Source organism: Trachemys scripta, chromosome 5 (genome assembly GCF_013100865.1).
Source record: "Trachemys scripta elegans isolate TJP31775 chromosome 5, CAS_Tse_1.0, whole genome shotgun sequence".
Lineage (NCBI taxonomy): Eukaryota > Metazoa > Chordata > Testudines > Emydidae > Trachemys > Trachemys scripta.
The window spans coordinates 134,868,567-134,883,913 of NC_048302.1; the positions used below are offsets into that span (position 1 = coordinate 134,868,567).

General features: G+C 51.6%; 1 protein-coding gene across 2 annotated transcripts in view; it reads right to left on the reverse strand.

Annotated features, from left to right (window-relative positions):
- The window catches only part of SMYD5 (SMYD family member 5), a gene marked incomplete at its 5' end in the record, with an annotated part of 17,921 nt that extends 5,785 nt beyond the window's left edge, over positions 1-12,136 (reverse strand). The window contains 11 exon segments of one of the 2 annotated variants that reach the window (XM_034772125.1): positions 262-332; positions 1,293-1,387; positions 2,342-2,398; positions 3,156-3,262; positions 3,829-3,899; positions 5,622-5,684; positions 6,305-6,370; positions 8,404-8,473; positions 9,734-9,855; positions 10,433-10,572; positions 12,028-12,136. In XM_034772125.1, coding sequence (XP_034628016.1) covers positions 262-332; positions 1,293-1,387; positions 2,342-2,398; positions 3,156-3,262; positions 3,829-3,899; positions 5,622-5,684; positions 6,305-6,370; positions 8,404-8,473; positions 9,734-9,855; positions 10,433-10,572; positions 12,028-12,136 — 971 coding nt within the window. 2 annotated transcript variants of the gene reach the window in all.
- Positions 12,137-15,347: the final 3,211 nt, after the last annotated feature.

Sequence of the window (15,347 nt, forward strand, 5' to 3'; positions counted from 1 at the left end):
GGGGGGGGGGGCGAGTGTGCGCTCAGCCAGAGGGACGGGTACTGCAGACTGAGGCCAGATGAAGCCATTACATCCAAGAACAGAGTAAGATGTATGTGTGGGGGGGTCCCCTGATCCCTGAAAATAAATTGACAATATTCTGCAGAACCACCTCGCTCTGCCACGCCCTGGCAACCCTTCCCCCCACCGCTGCTTCTACCCCGATCTGTCCCCGGGGCCCCCAGCCAGCAGAGTCCGAGCGGCGCGGGCGGCTAGCCCTACCTGAGTATCTTGTGGCGGCTGTGTCTGCTCCGCTCCCGCTGGCAGCAGTCTAAATAGCTAATGCAGATTTCCTGCCGAGACAAGAGAAACAGGCCCGGCTGAGAGTCAGTTCCACCGCCGGGCTCTCCTGCCCCTGGAGGGGAGGCTTTCCAGGAACAGAGGGGAAAGTGCAGCAAGTCACTGCCAGAGAGCAGAGGGAACTGGCGGGGCTAAAGCAGAACACAGCATTCAGCAGGGCTAACTTCCAGGGCAGGTAGAAATCAGAATCCAGCCCTATGGAGAGGTTGACCCAGCAGAGCAGTCGGCCGACCTTTCCACAGCTGGGAGGCCCGGCCAGGGCTCAAGGGGCTGCCGTGCGGTGACACCAGGCAGCACAGGGAATGTGGAGAGCCAGAGAGAAATAGAGGGTCCATGTGTGTCCTGCAGCCTCAGTGAGCGATTGTCTCCTTTATTGTCCTCACAGCCCAGTCTCACGCCTTCCTCCAGCTGAGCGACGCTGCAGGCCGGGGCTGCGAAGGCCAGATCCAAACTGCTCCGATGTTCGGGGGCTCAGCGTTTGGGCCTGTCCCTAGAGCGGACAGCAGAGATCACCTGGGACTCCCTGTTCGCTCATAAAATCATCAGGGTCAACAGCGGCTCAAAAACCCAGCTGGGCTGAACCACAGCTCATGACCCTTGTCCTTTTCTCAGTGAAGGGCCACAGAGGGTTAATGGTCTTTTAGCGAAGACCCTGGACTGGGACTTCAATCCACAGCTCTGCCACCGACTTCCTGTCTGACCCTGGGCCAGTCACTTCATCGCTTGGTGCCTCAGTTTCCCCATCTGTACAATAGGGATGTTACCTCCCACGGGGGTTGGGAGGTGCTTGGATACTGTAGTAATGGGGGGGCCATGTAAGCACATAGACAGAACCCTACTGGTCTTACTCAGGCTGGACAGCCACTGCCTTCAGGAGGAGTGTGGCCTGAGGGAGGGCTACAGGCTTCGGCCCTCCCCAAAGAAACCAACCATTCCCTTCCCTGCAGGCTCACCTCGCCCGGCTTGATCTCCTCCAGGGCGACGAGGTGCAGGAGGAAGTTGTTATCCGGGAAGGACGTCTCAGCGTTGGGGATGCAGCTGTGGTTACCTGCAGCAGGGAAGAGACGGGCACCAAAGCCAGTGAGTGACACACAGCAGGTGTCGCCAGAGGCAGCAGGCCGGGCACAGGCAGTTCCCCATGCAGACCCCCAGCAGGCCTCAGGCCTGGCCCGGCGGACGAACGAGAGGGTTAGTTCAAACCCCTCGGCCGCCTGCTGAGACTGCCAGTAATGGTGCCAATTCCTGCCAGCTGAGCGGGGGAGGACACTCGACAGACCCACCCATTCATTGCACTGCGCCACAGAACAGCCAGCAGATGGGAAGGGCTTCAATCACTCCTGCCCCGGACCCAACGCGGTGAGCTGGAGGTGAAAGGCCTGGGATGCTGTTAGCGTTTCTCTGAACCAACTAGTCTCCCCACGGGTCATTTAATGAGGCGAGAAGAGAGGGAGGAAAATATTCCTGTTGTCGATCCTGCTTCCTTCTCCATGTAAGCCTGCCTGTTAGATAGCTTTCCCCGCCACCCTGGCGGAGACACACCCTGCCGCACCCAGACGGCTGCACTCCCGTCTCATTAATAAACCAGTCTCGGATTGCCGTTTCTTTAATCACAGGAGGCAGCTAAGACTGGAGACGGTTTCCTCACCAAGGTATTTTTACCCCACTACAAGCAAAAAACGCTCTCTGGGGCATGAGTCACATGGTATTTGTCTAGAACGTGCCTGGCACACTTTGGGCTCTGCAGGAATAAGAATGCATTGGAGGTTACCTTGCACTAGACTGCAGACCCTGGTTTGTTACTGGAGGGTTGCTCACGTGAGCTGAGCTGTTTGAAAAGCTCTGGCGTGTTAATTTTTGAGCGTGGCTTTTGCAAACGGACGCAAGGGAACGAGAAGGCAGGCCAGGCTGTGACCCGCGTCTCTTGAAACCTTTGGACAGTTGGAACGGTTTAGCCAAAGAGGGAGGGGCCGGGCCGGGCAATCAGCATCGTCACGGTACTTACAGCAGCTCTGGAGCACGTACAGGCCAGATCCCTCGCAGTTCAAGAACTCTCCGGTCTCTGAAGCAGAAAGGGACAGTTACAGCCCCGGATAGCTTCCCCAGCAAAGCCTTTTACCAGTTCACCTGGGCCAGTCACACCAATCCACTTCAGCCTCCCAGAGAGCTTGGGGACTGGACAGCGCGGGGGTTGATATTTAAAGGGGCCAGACCCCCTATTTCACCCCCCAGATAGCTGTGGGAGGAACCGAAGGCACGGAGACATCCAATTACTGAACCGCACCCACAAATCAAGCAGACAGCTACTGGTCCACATCTGCGCCCATCACACTGCACCTGCAGCCACTGGCGGGCGCAAAACAGGGAGCTGGGTTTTAAAAACTGGCGGCCATCACCTGGGGACGCACCCAACTTCCTCCACCAGACCCAGGAGCTGCTCCCTGCGGCTCGTCTCAGCCACACTTCCCAGGATCGGGGAGCCAGATCCCCTGGCTGCTGAGACTGTCAAGGGTCTGGTGAATCCAGAAAAATGCAGCAAACCAGTCCTGGCCCTGACGTTGAGTGGGAAGGAGGGGCCTTGTCTCTGTGTGGAGTTCTCTCACGGTGCATCTAACCAGCAGCCAGGAGTGTCAGTGGCAGCTCAGGGACCCTGACCAGGGCCTTCAGACAGCACCGGTCAATGCAGCCTACAAAGTCAGCCAACTGCAATGGCCGCTGAGTCCCATGCCCAACCCCGCCTGGCCTGGAGAAGACAACGACCCAGAGAACCGCGCCGACAGCCGCCCGGGAACCACGCTGATGCTTCCTGTCATTGTTACCTTTCTCGATATCCTTATAGAGTTGGTCTATGAAGGCGTCTAGCTGCTCTCGCTCGTGCGGGGGAAGCTCTAACGCATCGCAGGCATGGACCCACTGGCTCAGGGAACTAGTGGAAACCAGAGAGAACACGGTTATGTTTCCAACTGTCTCTGGATCTGGCCGGGCGGGCAAGAGAGCCACCTGTACCCCAGAGCTAGGGAGAGCTGTGATCACACCCCGCGAGCCGGCGCGGGTGCTCATGGCACCAGCTCTCGTTCTTCCGCGCAGAACGCTCAGGAGGGAGGAGGGACTCTCTGCGGCTCCCAGGGTTGAAGTGTCCAATGGCCCCAAGAGGCAAAGTTCTGATGCAGGACCAGAGCTGAACTTTGGGAGGCTTTGGACTGGGGAAGTCCTGTCATAGTTTACAGAAAAGCAGTAAAACGCGGCTTTTACAGAACCTCAGCAACACGTACAAGGTTTTTTCTCTGCTCTCGCTCTAGGTACTTAAGTGGCTCCCATCAGCTGGGTTGAGGGATGTGCATGGATGACTCCTTCAGACAGCATGGGGAATCCATGCAAGCACTGGGGGGAGCCCAGAGACCCAGAGAGCTTTGGGACTCCCATGATTTCCATGCCGATTTCTCAACAGTTCCCCACACACAGCCACAGCGCAATGGCGAATCCACTGGTTACCTTGTTCCTATGCCTTGGCCATTGGTCCCAACCAGGGCAAACAGCGATCGGAACCCTTCTGGAGTAAACCACTGCAGAAAGACCAAGAAGCAAGAGGATCAGTTTACCTGTCAGGACTGTACCATCTCAGCAGCTCCCATTTGCTCTAGCTCAGTCTTTCTCAACCTTTTTAATACCAGGGACCAGCCTGCTGCCTTCCTAAACAGCGTCAGGGAGATCTCAGGGATCGGCACCGGCCCACGGGCCAGTCGTTGAGAAACACTGCTCTAGGTCACAGCCTTACTTACCGGACCCACTGCAGAATCCCGTGATGGGCCGTGGGGCTGGGGCTGCCATAGAACGGGCACTAATGCTATTACAACCAGCAGCGAACCGACCCTCAGCTCTGCCTTGACAGTTTTAGCATCCTGTAATAACAAATCCTGGACCCAGGGAGGGGGTCCCTAGAAATGTCTCGTTAGAGAGAACTGGATGGAGGACATGAGGCACAGAGCTTAATGGCCTGATTTTCATCAGCGGTTAGCGTCCACTATCTTCAGTGGGAGATCAGCACCTTTGACAATCTGACAGCCAAGTAAGGGGGCTCCATCCTCTAGGAGAATCCAGGGTCATCAGGGCTTCCCTCAGACTCAGCCTAGGTTCTCCCTCCCTCTGCTTCACCCCATTACTCCTCGTGGTGCCGCTGTCCTGTCTCAAACAATTCCTCCCCCTAGTTGGCATTTACAATCTTCTGAGATGGTTCTGGCCCCACCCAGTTCTTAGGGACCCCTCCCAGCTCCCCGTCAGTCTCGTCTCTCCTTTCTGCTGCTCAACGGTGGATTCCAGGTACAGTCACTCCAGAGCCATATAGCGCAGGAGAGGGCACAAGCCTGTTCCATTGTATTTCTTTCCCCCTGGGCACGACCCCTGTAAGGCAGCAGCAAGGGGAAATGCTGAACAGCTGTATGAATTCGAGTGTCGTATGTAAGACACGGGAGGTAATATCCCACTCTACTGGGCACTGGTGAGACCGCAGCGGGAGTGCTGGGTCCCTTCCAGGGCGCCACACTTAGGAAAGATGTGGACAAATTGGAGGGAGTCCAGAGGAAAGCAACAAAAATGAGAAAAGGTTTAGAAAACCTGACCCACGGGGAAGGTTAAAAACCCTGGATATGGTTAGTCTTGAGAAAAGAATTCTAAGGGGGGAACTGATAACAGGCTGTTACAAACAGGACTGGGATCAATTACTCTCTGAGTCTACTGAAGGGAGGACAAGACGTATTGGGCTTAATCTGCAGCAAGGGAGATTGAGGTTGGCGATGAGGAAAATCTTTCTAACTCTCAGGGGAGTTGAGCACTTGGAACAGGCGTCCAAGGGAGGCTGTGGAATCCCTGTCACTGGAGGTTCTGAAGAACAGGTTGGACAAACACCCATCAGGGATGGTCTAGGATCACTTGGTCCTGCCTCAGCGAGGGGGCTGGACTAGGTGACCTCTCAAGGTTCCTTCCAGCCCCACCTTTCTATGATTCTTGTTATCCCCTGAGCCTGTCTGAGCTCAGAGCACTGTGGGGGTTAAATGGAAAGGTGAAGGAGAAAGAGGTTGTCCCTCATATCCCACCTCAGCCCCACTAGGGTGAGGGTGAGGCACCAATGGGCTCCAGGGCAAATCTTAGCCCCTCGGTGTTGTCGGGAGGAACGGCAACCAGGACACCCTATGGAGAAACGGAGTCTCCTCAGCGCTCTCTCTGGGATGCACAGGACTCTGCCGGGGTGGAGGGGGGAGGAAAGGGGGTGACAAGGATTCACCACTCACCCTGCTGAGATGTTCTTCGTAAAGGGCTTCCGTGAAGAGCCGCCGGAGGAGCTCTAGCTGGCCCTGGAGAAACAAGGCCACAACGTCAGCGAGGAGAGGAGCCTCAAGGCAGGCGGGGCAGCTTTAAATCCAGCCAACGAGCAGAGACTGGAGCAGGCCTGAAGGCTCTTTGTGCCACCACCGCTCGTCAGAAAGCTGCTGGTCTGAATTGCCCCCAAGCTGGCAGCCATCAAAAGCCACCGCCACCCGTGGCTGCGCACCCACGAGCAAAGCATTGGTGTCTGGCCACTCCCTATTGGGGAAGCAACCTCAGCATGGAAACCACTGGCACTAACTACTCCTTTCTCAGCCGTCAGGCCACAGCTTGGTCTGTCTACCATGGAACCAGGGCAATATACTGGCTTAATGGCCACAGCTCCCTCTAGTGGCTGGTCCAAGAGCCTGCCGTTTACTGAGCACTAGAGGAGAACTCCTTTAGCTCAAGTGGAGGAGGCCCCCACTTTGGACGCTGACAGTTCCGGTTCTGGTCACTGCTGGGGACCGTGGTGTCTCTCTCTCTCTGTGACCAAGGGTTTGTACACAAGTGGGGCCTTCGGAGGGAAAGGAGAGGAACTCAGGGATCGCCGCAAACAACCCTGCCTCCCCGCAAAGACCCAAGCACTCCAGTGGCGTGACACACTGACCTTAAATTTGTCCCCCAGCAGCTTGTGGACGATCTCCTCTTCTTCGTTGGCCGTTTTGCTGCAGAACTGAGAGAAAAGCTTTATCCACCAGTCCTTGTCCTTCGCCTGAAACGTATCAAACAGCCGCTCAAACCGGCACTCCAGCAGGAGGGAAGTGGGAGGGGGCTACGCGAGATGGCAGGATACCCAGAGCTGGACGCTATTTAGGCCAGAACATTAGCACCGCTACAGCGATGTTTAACCCTTGGAATACGAGTGGGCCAGAGAAAGAAGAGGGGAGGAAAGCTGGTGTTGGGTTTAACGCACAGGGTGGGGACTCAGGAGAGTTCAATTCCCTGTTCTGCCACAGACACCCTCTGCGACTTTGGGCAAGTCACTCAGTGCCTCAGTTTCCCAATCTGTGACATAAGGATAACACTTCTCTACTTGAGATTGGAGCTGTGAGGATATACAGGTGAGACACTCAGACACACCGCAGTGGGGCCCATGTGGGGAGCTATACAGAGAGGGCAGGAGAAGCCGAGGAGAGTACGACATGGGGGGGGGGGTATTAATGTGATGGGCCCAGCCCAGTTCCACGGTGATAGGCAAACTCAGGTCTCCCTTTGCTAAGGTGGAGGGGAAGCCATGGATGTGTGACAACAGCTTTGACTCCCGGTAACCTGATGGGATGAGGGACGTCAAAACCCCAAACTCCACTGCAGGAAACGCACAGTTAAGGGGCTGCTTCATACACAGCCACAACCCTCTTTATAAAGAGCTGTCCCAGGCTTGTGGGAAGACCCAGGGAATAGGAGCAGATCACTCATCATGCAGATGACAGATGCCTTCTCCAGACACGCTAACCCAGATGTTAGCCCATAAAGATCACCTCCCACGGCACAGCTACACCACATGGGTGGGTGTGCATATTTATTCCGCCCTTATCACCATGGTATCCAAGGCCCTTATAGAATCTGTGCTAACAGCAGCCTCCGATTTCCCACAGCAACAGGCATCTTCACAAGGAAGTGCCCAGCACAAGCCCTGAGACAGAAGGAGCTGGAGCAGTGTCATGCTGTCAGGACAGTGACACAGAGGCCCAGGCTGTGGTGGGACGTCCTGGTTGGTGCATCCATGTCCCACTGCCAGGTGGAATCTGACCTGCCTGACGCATCTGTGGTTGGTTCACCCTCTAGTGACCGGAGGCCTCCAAAGAGCTTAGCTGCTCTAGCTAATGACAGTGGAAGGAGGGGCTGCTTCTGGGGCAGGTGGTCATGAGGTCCTTCTCTGCTGCATGCTGTCTCAGCAACGCATGATCCCTAGTGCTGGTAAGTGCATGCAGTGCTGATGTGCCGGAAGGTTAGCTTACAGCATGTCTACACTGCAAAGTGGAGGTGTGGTTGTAGCATACCCAGGCTAGCTTTAACCTTAGCAGTGAAGATGTAGGGAAGACATGTCAACATGGGATCCAGCAGGGGGCCCCCCCCAAATGAAATTAATAGGCAGCAGGTTTAAAACAAACAAAGGGAAGTATTTCTTCACACAAGGCACAGTCAACCTGTGGAACTCCTTGCCAGAGGATGTTGTGACAGCCAAGACTATAACAAGGTTAAAAAAAAAAGAGCTAGATAAGTTCATGGAGGATGGGTCCATCGATGGCTATTGGCCAGGATGGGCAGGGATGGTGTTCCTAGCCTCTGTTTGCCAGAAGCTGGGAATGGGCGACAGGGGATGGATCACTTGATGATTACCTGTTCTGTTCATTCCCTCTGGGGCACCTGGCACTGGCCACTGTCAGAAGACAGGAGACTGGTCTAGATGGACCTTTGGTCTGACCCATTATGGCAGTTCTTATGAGCTAGCAACCAAGTAAAAGCCTGCACAGGACCCTGGATATGTCCTCGGGTTGATAACCTGTGCCACCATGTTGTCGCTACTGCTGTGAACCCTGCTAGCTAGACTAAAGTTAGCATAGGCACGCCTACTGGCACTACAATCATCCCTTCTCTTTGCAACGCAGACATACCCCTAGAGAGGGGAGGGCAGACACCAAGGAGCAACACGAAGGAGGTGCCGAGACGTACCTAGCACCATGAGCAGCAAACAGAGGCACGCACCTGTTTGACGGTGGCTACCATCCTCGCCAGCAGCATGATGCTGGAAGTCTCCGGTGGGTAATGGATGTTTCTGTCCAAGGGGAAGGAATAATATAGAGAGAGTGAGAAGAGCAGAGATGTCCTGGCCCTGAAAGGGCCAGCAGGGTGTTTGCGCCTCGAAGGGAGACAAAGACCGGAATCCCACACACAGCCTCGATCAGACGCAGACATCGGACTGAGACAAACAGCCCAGGAGCTCCCTAGGGGAAGTGGAAATTAACCAAGTTCTAAAAGGCGCAGCAGGGGTATTTATGGAGGTCTGGTTATAGAGCTGGCCAAAGGGGCAACTTCCTGCCCTGCATTTGGACTCTAGCAGGGGACTATCCAGGTCTGGTCTACCGCTCATTTCTCTGCTTGTTGACAGTGAAACAGCTAAAGGCAGCAAGGCCTAGGGGCTCCAGCACTCGAGGGACTCCAGCTCTGTCATGTGACCTTCAGTAAGTCAGTTCCCCGCCTTCCCCTCCCACCTGTTGTCTATTCAGATTGTAAATTCTTTGGGGGCAGGGACTAGAGTTACTCTGTGTATGTACAGCACCCAGCACAATGCGATTACAGCTCTGATAGGGGTCTCTGGGTGCTACTATAATACAAGTAACTGAAGAGCCAACTAAAAATGTACGTGTTAAACCTAGTGAGTTGTTGTCTAATGTTTAAGCAGAGGGCTGGAGTCAGGAGAACTTGGCTCTGTTACCACCTTGATCACGTCCCTTTCTCCGTGCCTCAGTTTCCTCATCTGCAAGCGGGGATAATAATTTCTCTCTCTCTCTCTCTCTCTCTCTCTCTCAGGGATGTTGGGAGGCTTAATTCAATAATGTCAGTGAAGTGCTTTGAGATCCACAGATGGCGCCACAGAACTGTGAAGTACTGTAATCAACTGACTAGTGTACACATGCTCTATTGCCCTCTACTGGATGGAATCAGAATTGCTCAGCTGGATGTCAGAGCCCCTATACGGCTAATGGAGATTCTCTCTTAGCTCAAGCGACGGAGGCTTGTGCTTCAGGAGCAGGAGGAGCCACGCTCTGTTCCCACGGAGGCCGTGAAGTTCTGAGTGGCCGTGGGATGCAGCACAGTGACAACTGCCTAGCGTAGGTGGCCCTGGATGGTTTACATGGTTATAGGCTGGAACAGTGGAGCTGTGGGTGCCTCTGCAGAGACAGAGCAGTAACTGACCCTGCTCCAAACCACCTTCAGCTGGACACAGGGTGAGTCCCCGTCTCTGCTCCCGAATGGGCCAGAGCCAGTCTATTCAGTAGGTAGTTCTGGTCCTACAAACATCTAGTGCACCTACCTCCAGGCGTCCTGCAGTTTGTTGAGGGGATGTTTGGGGTCCTCTCGGGAGGGGCCCAGGCACAGCACCTGGTGGTATTGCTCAAAGGCAGACTGCCTGCATTCAGCACTGCAATACGCAACCTGGACAGCAACAAAGCCAGCAACGCACGTCAGCCGACAGAAGAGTAACTTAGGAATTTAGCCCTTAGGAAAGTGACCAACCCTTCAAGGCCAGCCATTTTCCTAGTGACCTAGGGAGAGCACTGTGGTAGGGAGGAGGGGGCTCCTGAGATCAGTCCTACCCCAGCCCACCTCCGCTTAGTACAGAGTCCTGGCCCCTATCTATTGCAAGGAAGCAGGGGGTGGCAAAGGCATGTGCCTTCCCCCTGGGTGAACCCCTCCTCAGACACAGCTGGCCCTGTGAGCACCAGGATATGGAAATTCTCCCCTGCACCCCCATTGTGTAAGACCAGGCTGCAGCGTGGGAAGAACTGGCCTAGGTGACCCAGGTGGTCCTGCCCAGTCAGATGCTCTCTCCATCAATAGCAAGGAAACCAATTCAGCCTTCCCGATGAGAGCGCCCCAACACCAGGGCAGCAGCAGCAGCAATGGCAGATCTGAAAGGGACGTGGCCTCCTTGCAGATCAAGCCCCATCCCGATCGATCAACACAAGGCCACAGCGATGGCAACTCCCAGCTCTCCCCAGCAGCCTGGTACCTGGCAAAGGGGGCAGTGCTGATGCAAATCCTTCCGGATGCTGCACTGCTCTGGGTGAGGCAGGATCCGACAGCTTTTCCCCAGAAGCCTCTGCGCGTTCTCTTCTGCCGTCTCCAAGGCCCGCAGGCAGTGGTCGCAGGCTGGGGAAGAAGAAACAAGCCAGACGGCAGAGACTGAGAGAACCTCCTTCTAAAAGAACAGATGCGTTTGCATGCAGTGGGCCAGTTCCTCGGCTGGTGTTTTAGTGTGGGTCCATTAACTTCAGTGGCGCAACACTGGTTTACTGAGAATCTGGTTCACTATCCCACTCAAAACCACCACTCTGAAAACATCACAGGCCCAACACCGTCCGTAGAAACACAGCCCTCGTTATCTACACCACTTCCCGCCTTCTTTAACTCCCTTTGCCACCAAACTGATCTGCGATGATAAACCCTTCTGCTACACAGCTCCTGCCATCCAAAATGGCCACCATGTATCTCCCTACCTCACTGATTCTTCATGCCACTTCAGATCTCAGCTGGAAACCTTTTCTCCCTGTCCTGAAGCTCTTTCTTGGTTTCTCTCCCCATCTGTCATCATAGATTCATAGATTCTAGGACTGGAAGGGACCTCGAGAGGTCATCAAGTCCAGTCCCCTGCCTGCATGGCAGGACCAAATACTGTCTAGACCATCCCTGATAGACATTTATCTAACCTACTCTTAAATATCTCCAGAGATGGAGATTCCACAACCTCCCTAGGCAATTTATTCCAGTGTTTAACCACCCTGACAGTTAGGAACTTTTTCCTAATGTCCAACCTAAACCTCTCTTGCTGCAGTTTAAACCCATTGCTTCTTGTTCTATCCTTAGCGACTAAGGTGAACAAGTTTTCTCCCTCCTTATGACACCCTTTTAGATACCTGAAAACACCCTGTTACGTGTTTAGGGATTGAGGGTATAAAAGATACAGTGCCCAGTGAAGCCAAAGCGTGCTGTAACTGGGTTCAAGGACTGATCGCTAGATATTATAAAGCTTCTGTGCAGCTCCCACCTCCCTTTTGCACTGATTACATCCTCCTTGCAAATCACACTATATTCCCTGGGATCGGCATTTTTCTCCCTTCAGATCACAGGTCCGGGACGAGAGCTTGGAAACATTCTTTGTCCAGCACAGTGGTTCTAACCCCTGGAAGGCTATGAGGTATCCGACCTTAAAACCACGTGCTTCTGATTATCATCTTGCTTCCTCCCCACCCCCTTACTTCAATAACAACATGATTTTTGCAGAAGATATTTCATGAAGCACCATATTTAGAGAGAAGTGGTTTATATCACTGACAGCTTTTCCAGGGTATCAAGCATTTATTCCTAGCACTGGTGGTTTGAAAGACATCAGTCTTTAGACTGTCACTGGTCTTTTGAGCACCGGCGTTTTGTTCCGCATAGGCCACAGACTGAATACAGAAAGTCTCAGACTTTGGGCCAGTGTCATTTTCTGGGGCACGAACACATCAAGGTCACTGCTTCTTTCTCAGGGCTTTGTTATGCAGGACATCAGAGTAGGTGAACTAAGGGTCCCCCCGGTCTTAAAACCAATGACTCTCCACTCACCTTTATACCTGTACAGCGCGTTCCAGAGGAACTGGGATGACACCACAGGCTTCTCCACGAAGATCGTTTCCCCTTTATGGATATTCCTAGTGGCAAATAAGCCTTTTCCCTTTGAATGGAGAAACAAGAGTGACTCCCAATCTGTAGAAATCTGCAGCATGGCAAGTTCAGTTAGGGCTATTCCGTCTCCCCAGCTAGCTGTGAGTTCCACTCTTAGGGTAGACCAAGAGTTGGGAATAGAGTCCATGTCTTCCAACGCCAAGCCCCGTGCCCTAAGGCAAAACCCTGGCTCTGAGAGTGTAGGGTGGCACCCAGATCCAGAGCTGTAGAATCCAAATCCAAATGTTTATGGCTTATGCCCTCTCCCACAGACTGCTCCAGGGGGCAAACGAGGGCAAAACTCCCACTGACTCCAGTAGGCCAGGATTTCACCCCTCTAATTTATCTTTCACCTGGAAGGATCTCAGAGTTAAATAGTAGGGTTGTCGATTAATCACCGTTAACTCAAAAAAAATTAGTTACTGTTAAGCACTAGAATACCAACTAAAATGTATTAAATATTTTTGGATTTTTTCTATATTTTCAAATATATTGATTTCTATTACTACACATAATACAAAGTGTACAGTGCTCACTTTATATTATTTTTATTACTAATATTTGCACTGTAAAAAATGATAAACAAAAGAAATATTATTTTTCAATTCATCTCATACAAGTACTGTAGCGCAATCTCTTTATCATGAAAGTTGAACTTACAAATATAGATTTTTTTTGTTACATAACTACACTCAAAAATAAAACAATGTACAACTTTAGAGACTATAAGTCCATTCAGTCCTACCTCTTGTTCAGCCAATCGCTAAGACAAACAAGTTTGTTTACATTTATGGGAGGTATTGTTGCCCGCTTCTTATTTATAATGTCACCAGAAAGTGAGAGCAGGCGTTCGCATGGCACTTTTGTAGCCGGCCTTGCAAGTATTTACATACCAGATATGCTAAACATTCGTATGCCCCTTCATGCTTCCATGAAGATAATGCTCTTTAAAAAATTATGAATTAATTAAATTTGTGACTGAACTCCTTGGGGGAGAATTGTATGTCCCCTGCTCTGTTTTACCCACATTCTGCCATATATTTCATGTTATAGCAGGCTCAGGTGATGACCTAGCACATGTTCATTTTAAGAACACTTTCACAGCAGATTTGACAAAACTCAAAGAAGGTACCAATGTGAGATTTCTAAAGATAGCTACAGCACTTGACCCAAGATTTAAGAATCTGAAGGGCCTTCCAAAATCTGAGAGGGACGAGGTGTGGAGCATGCTTTCAGAAGTCTTAAAAGAGCAACGCTCCGATGCGGAAACTACAGAACCTGAACCACCAAAAAAGAAAATCAATCTTCTGCTGGTGGCATCTGACTCAGATGATAAAAATGAACATGCTACGGTTTGCTCTGCTTTGGATTATTATCGAGCAGAACCCATCATCAGCATGGACGCATGTCTCCTGGAATGGTGACTGAAACATGAAGGGACATATGAATCTTTAACGCATCTGGCACGTAAATATCTTGTGACGCCGGACACAACAGTGCCAGGCGAACGCCTGTTTCTCACTTTCAGGTAACACTGTAAATAAGAAGCGTGCAGCATTATCTCCTGCAAATTGTAACCAAGCTTGTTTGTCTGAGCGATTGGCTGAAGTAGGACTGAGTGGACTTGTAGACTCTAAAGTTTTACATTGTTCTATTTTTGAATGCAGGGGTTTTTTTTGTACATAATTCTACATGTGTAAGTTCAACTTTCATGATAAAGAGATTGCACTACAGTACTTGTATTAGGTGAATTGAAAAATACAATTTCTTTTGTTTTTTACAGTGCAAAGATTTGAAATAAAAATAATATAAAGTGAACACTGTACACCCTGTATTCTGTGTTAAAGCTGAAATCAATATATTTGAAAACGTGGGAAACATCAACAAATATTTAAATAAATGGTGTATTCTATTATTGTCTAATACTGCGATTAATCACACAATTAATTTTTTTAATCGCTTGACAGCCCTATTACACAAGCTCATTTCATGCAGCGCTGAAATGCAGCAACCTCTTGGGTGTAACATGTCAACTGGCAAACATAGCAGCCCCAACAACATTTTCATTTAGAGCATAAAATTGGGAGATCCTTGGTAAACACTGGGATTCAAACCCCTCCTAAGAGGTGAAAGCTGTGTCATCATTGGTAAGGTAAGTTTCTCTAGGGCTGAAATAAGGTCTAGGATTTGACCCTGGCCTAGCTTGGTACTATTTCTTTATTATGTGATCTGCTGCTCGTCATTTCATAAAGCATCAATGAGTAAAAATAATTCAACATAAAAGACTTCCCATCCCATCATAACACCAGGAACAAATACAGACACCGATCCTACAAATGGTTCTACGCTTACTTAATGTTACACATATGAATAGCTCCATTGAAATCAAGTGGGCAACTCATGCACAAAGCCAAGCCAGTACAGAAGCATCTGCAGGAGTGGGGCACAGTGAGGATGATAAAATGAACCTGGCATTATATATATTATGGGCCCCAACGCTAAAGCTAATGGCAGCTATACGCTTTATAACATTCCCCTGTTTTCGCTCACACCTCTCTGGGGAAAGTTCGGGTCCGGGCTGAGATCAGCCTTGAAAGAGAATTAATTCTTCTGGAGCTTTTGAGTCAAATTCATTCTGTCACTTTGGAGTCACAGGAACAAAAATGGTCTAACACTGTTTAGAACAGCTCCCCTCCCGCAAGCCCTGCCAGTGTATCTGAAGTATGATTTTTATAATCCAGTCCTTGGATCGCCCCACCCCACTCTGCAGATGCACTTCAGTCCTGACCTGCAACCCTCTCTCCCCTGCAATTCCAGCCATGGCCTCCCCCCCCCAACCCCCCAGCACACCTCCAATGGGCCCAGCTATTCCAGTCCATTCAGCTGTCCCAATTCCCTGAAAGGGGAAGCTGGGGGGACGAAGGCTTAAAAAAAACAACCTGCATCTGATGAAGTGGGCCGTAGCCCACGAACGCTTATGCTCCAATCAATGTGTTAGTCTCTAAGGTGCCACAAGGACTCCTCCTTCTATTTTTTTTTAAATCACTGTTTTTAATTGGGGGGGGGGGGCAGGAACCAGCCACACAGGCAGGTCAGTGTGTGTGTGTGTGTGAGGGGGTGATCCAGCCAGGAACGGCTCCCCGGCAGGAAGAGCTGGGACCCACCCCTCGCTTTGCAAGGAGCACCAAGGCGGGGGATGGGGGCTGGCAGAAAGGGACAGA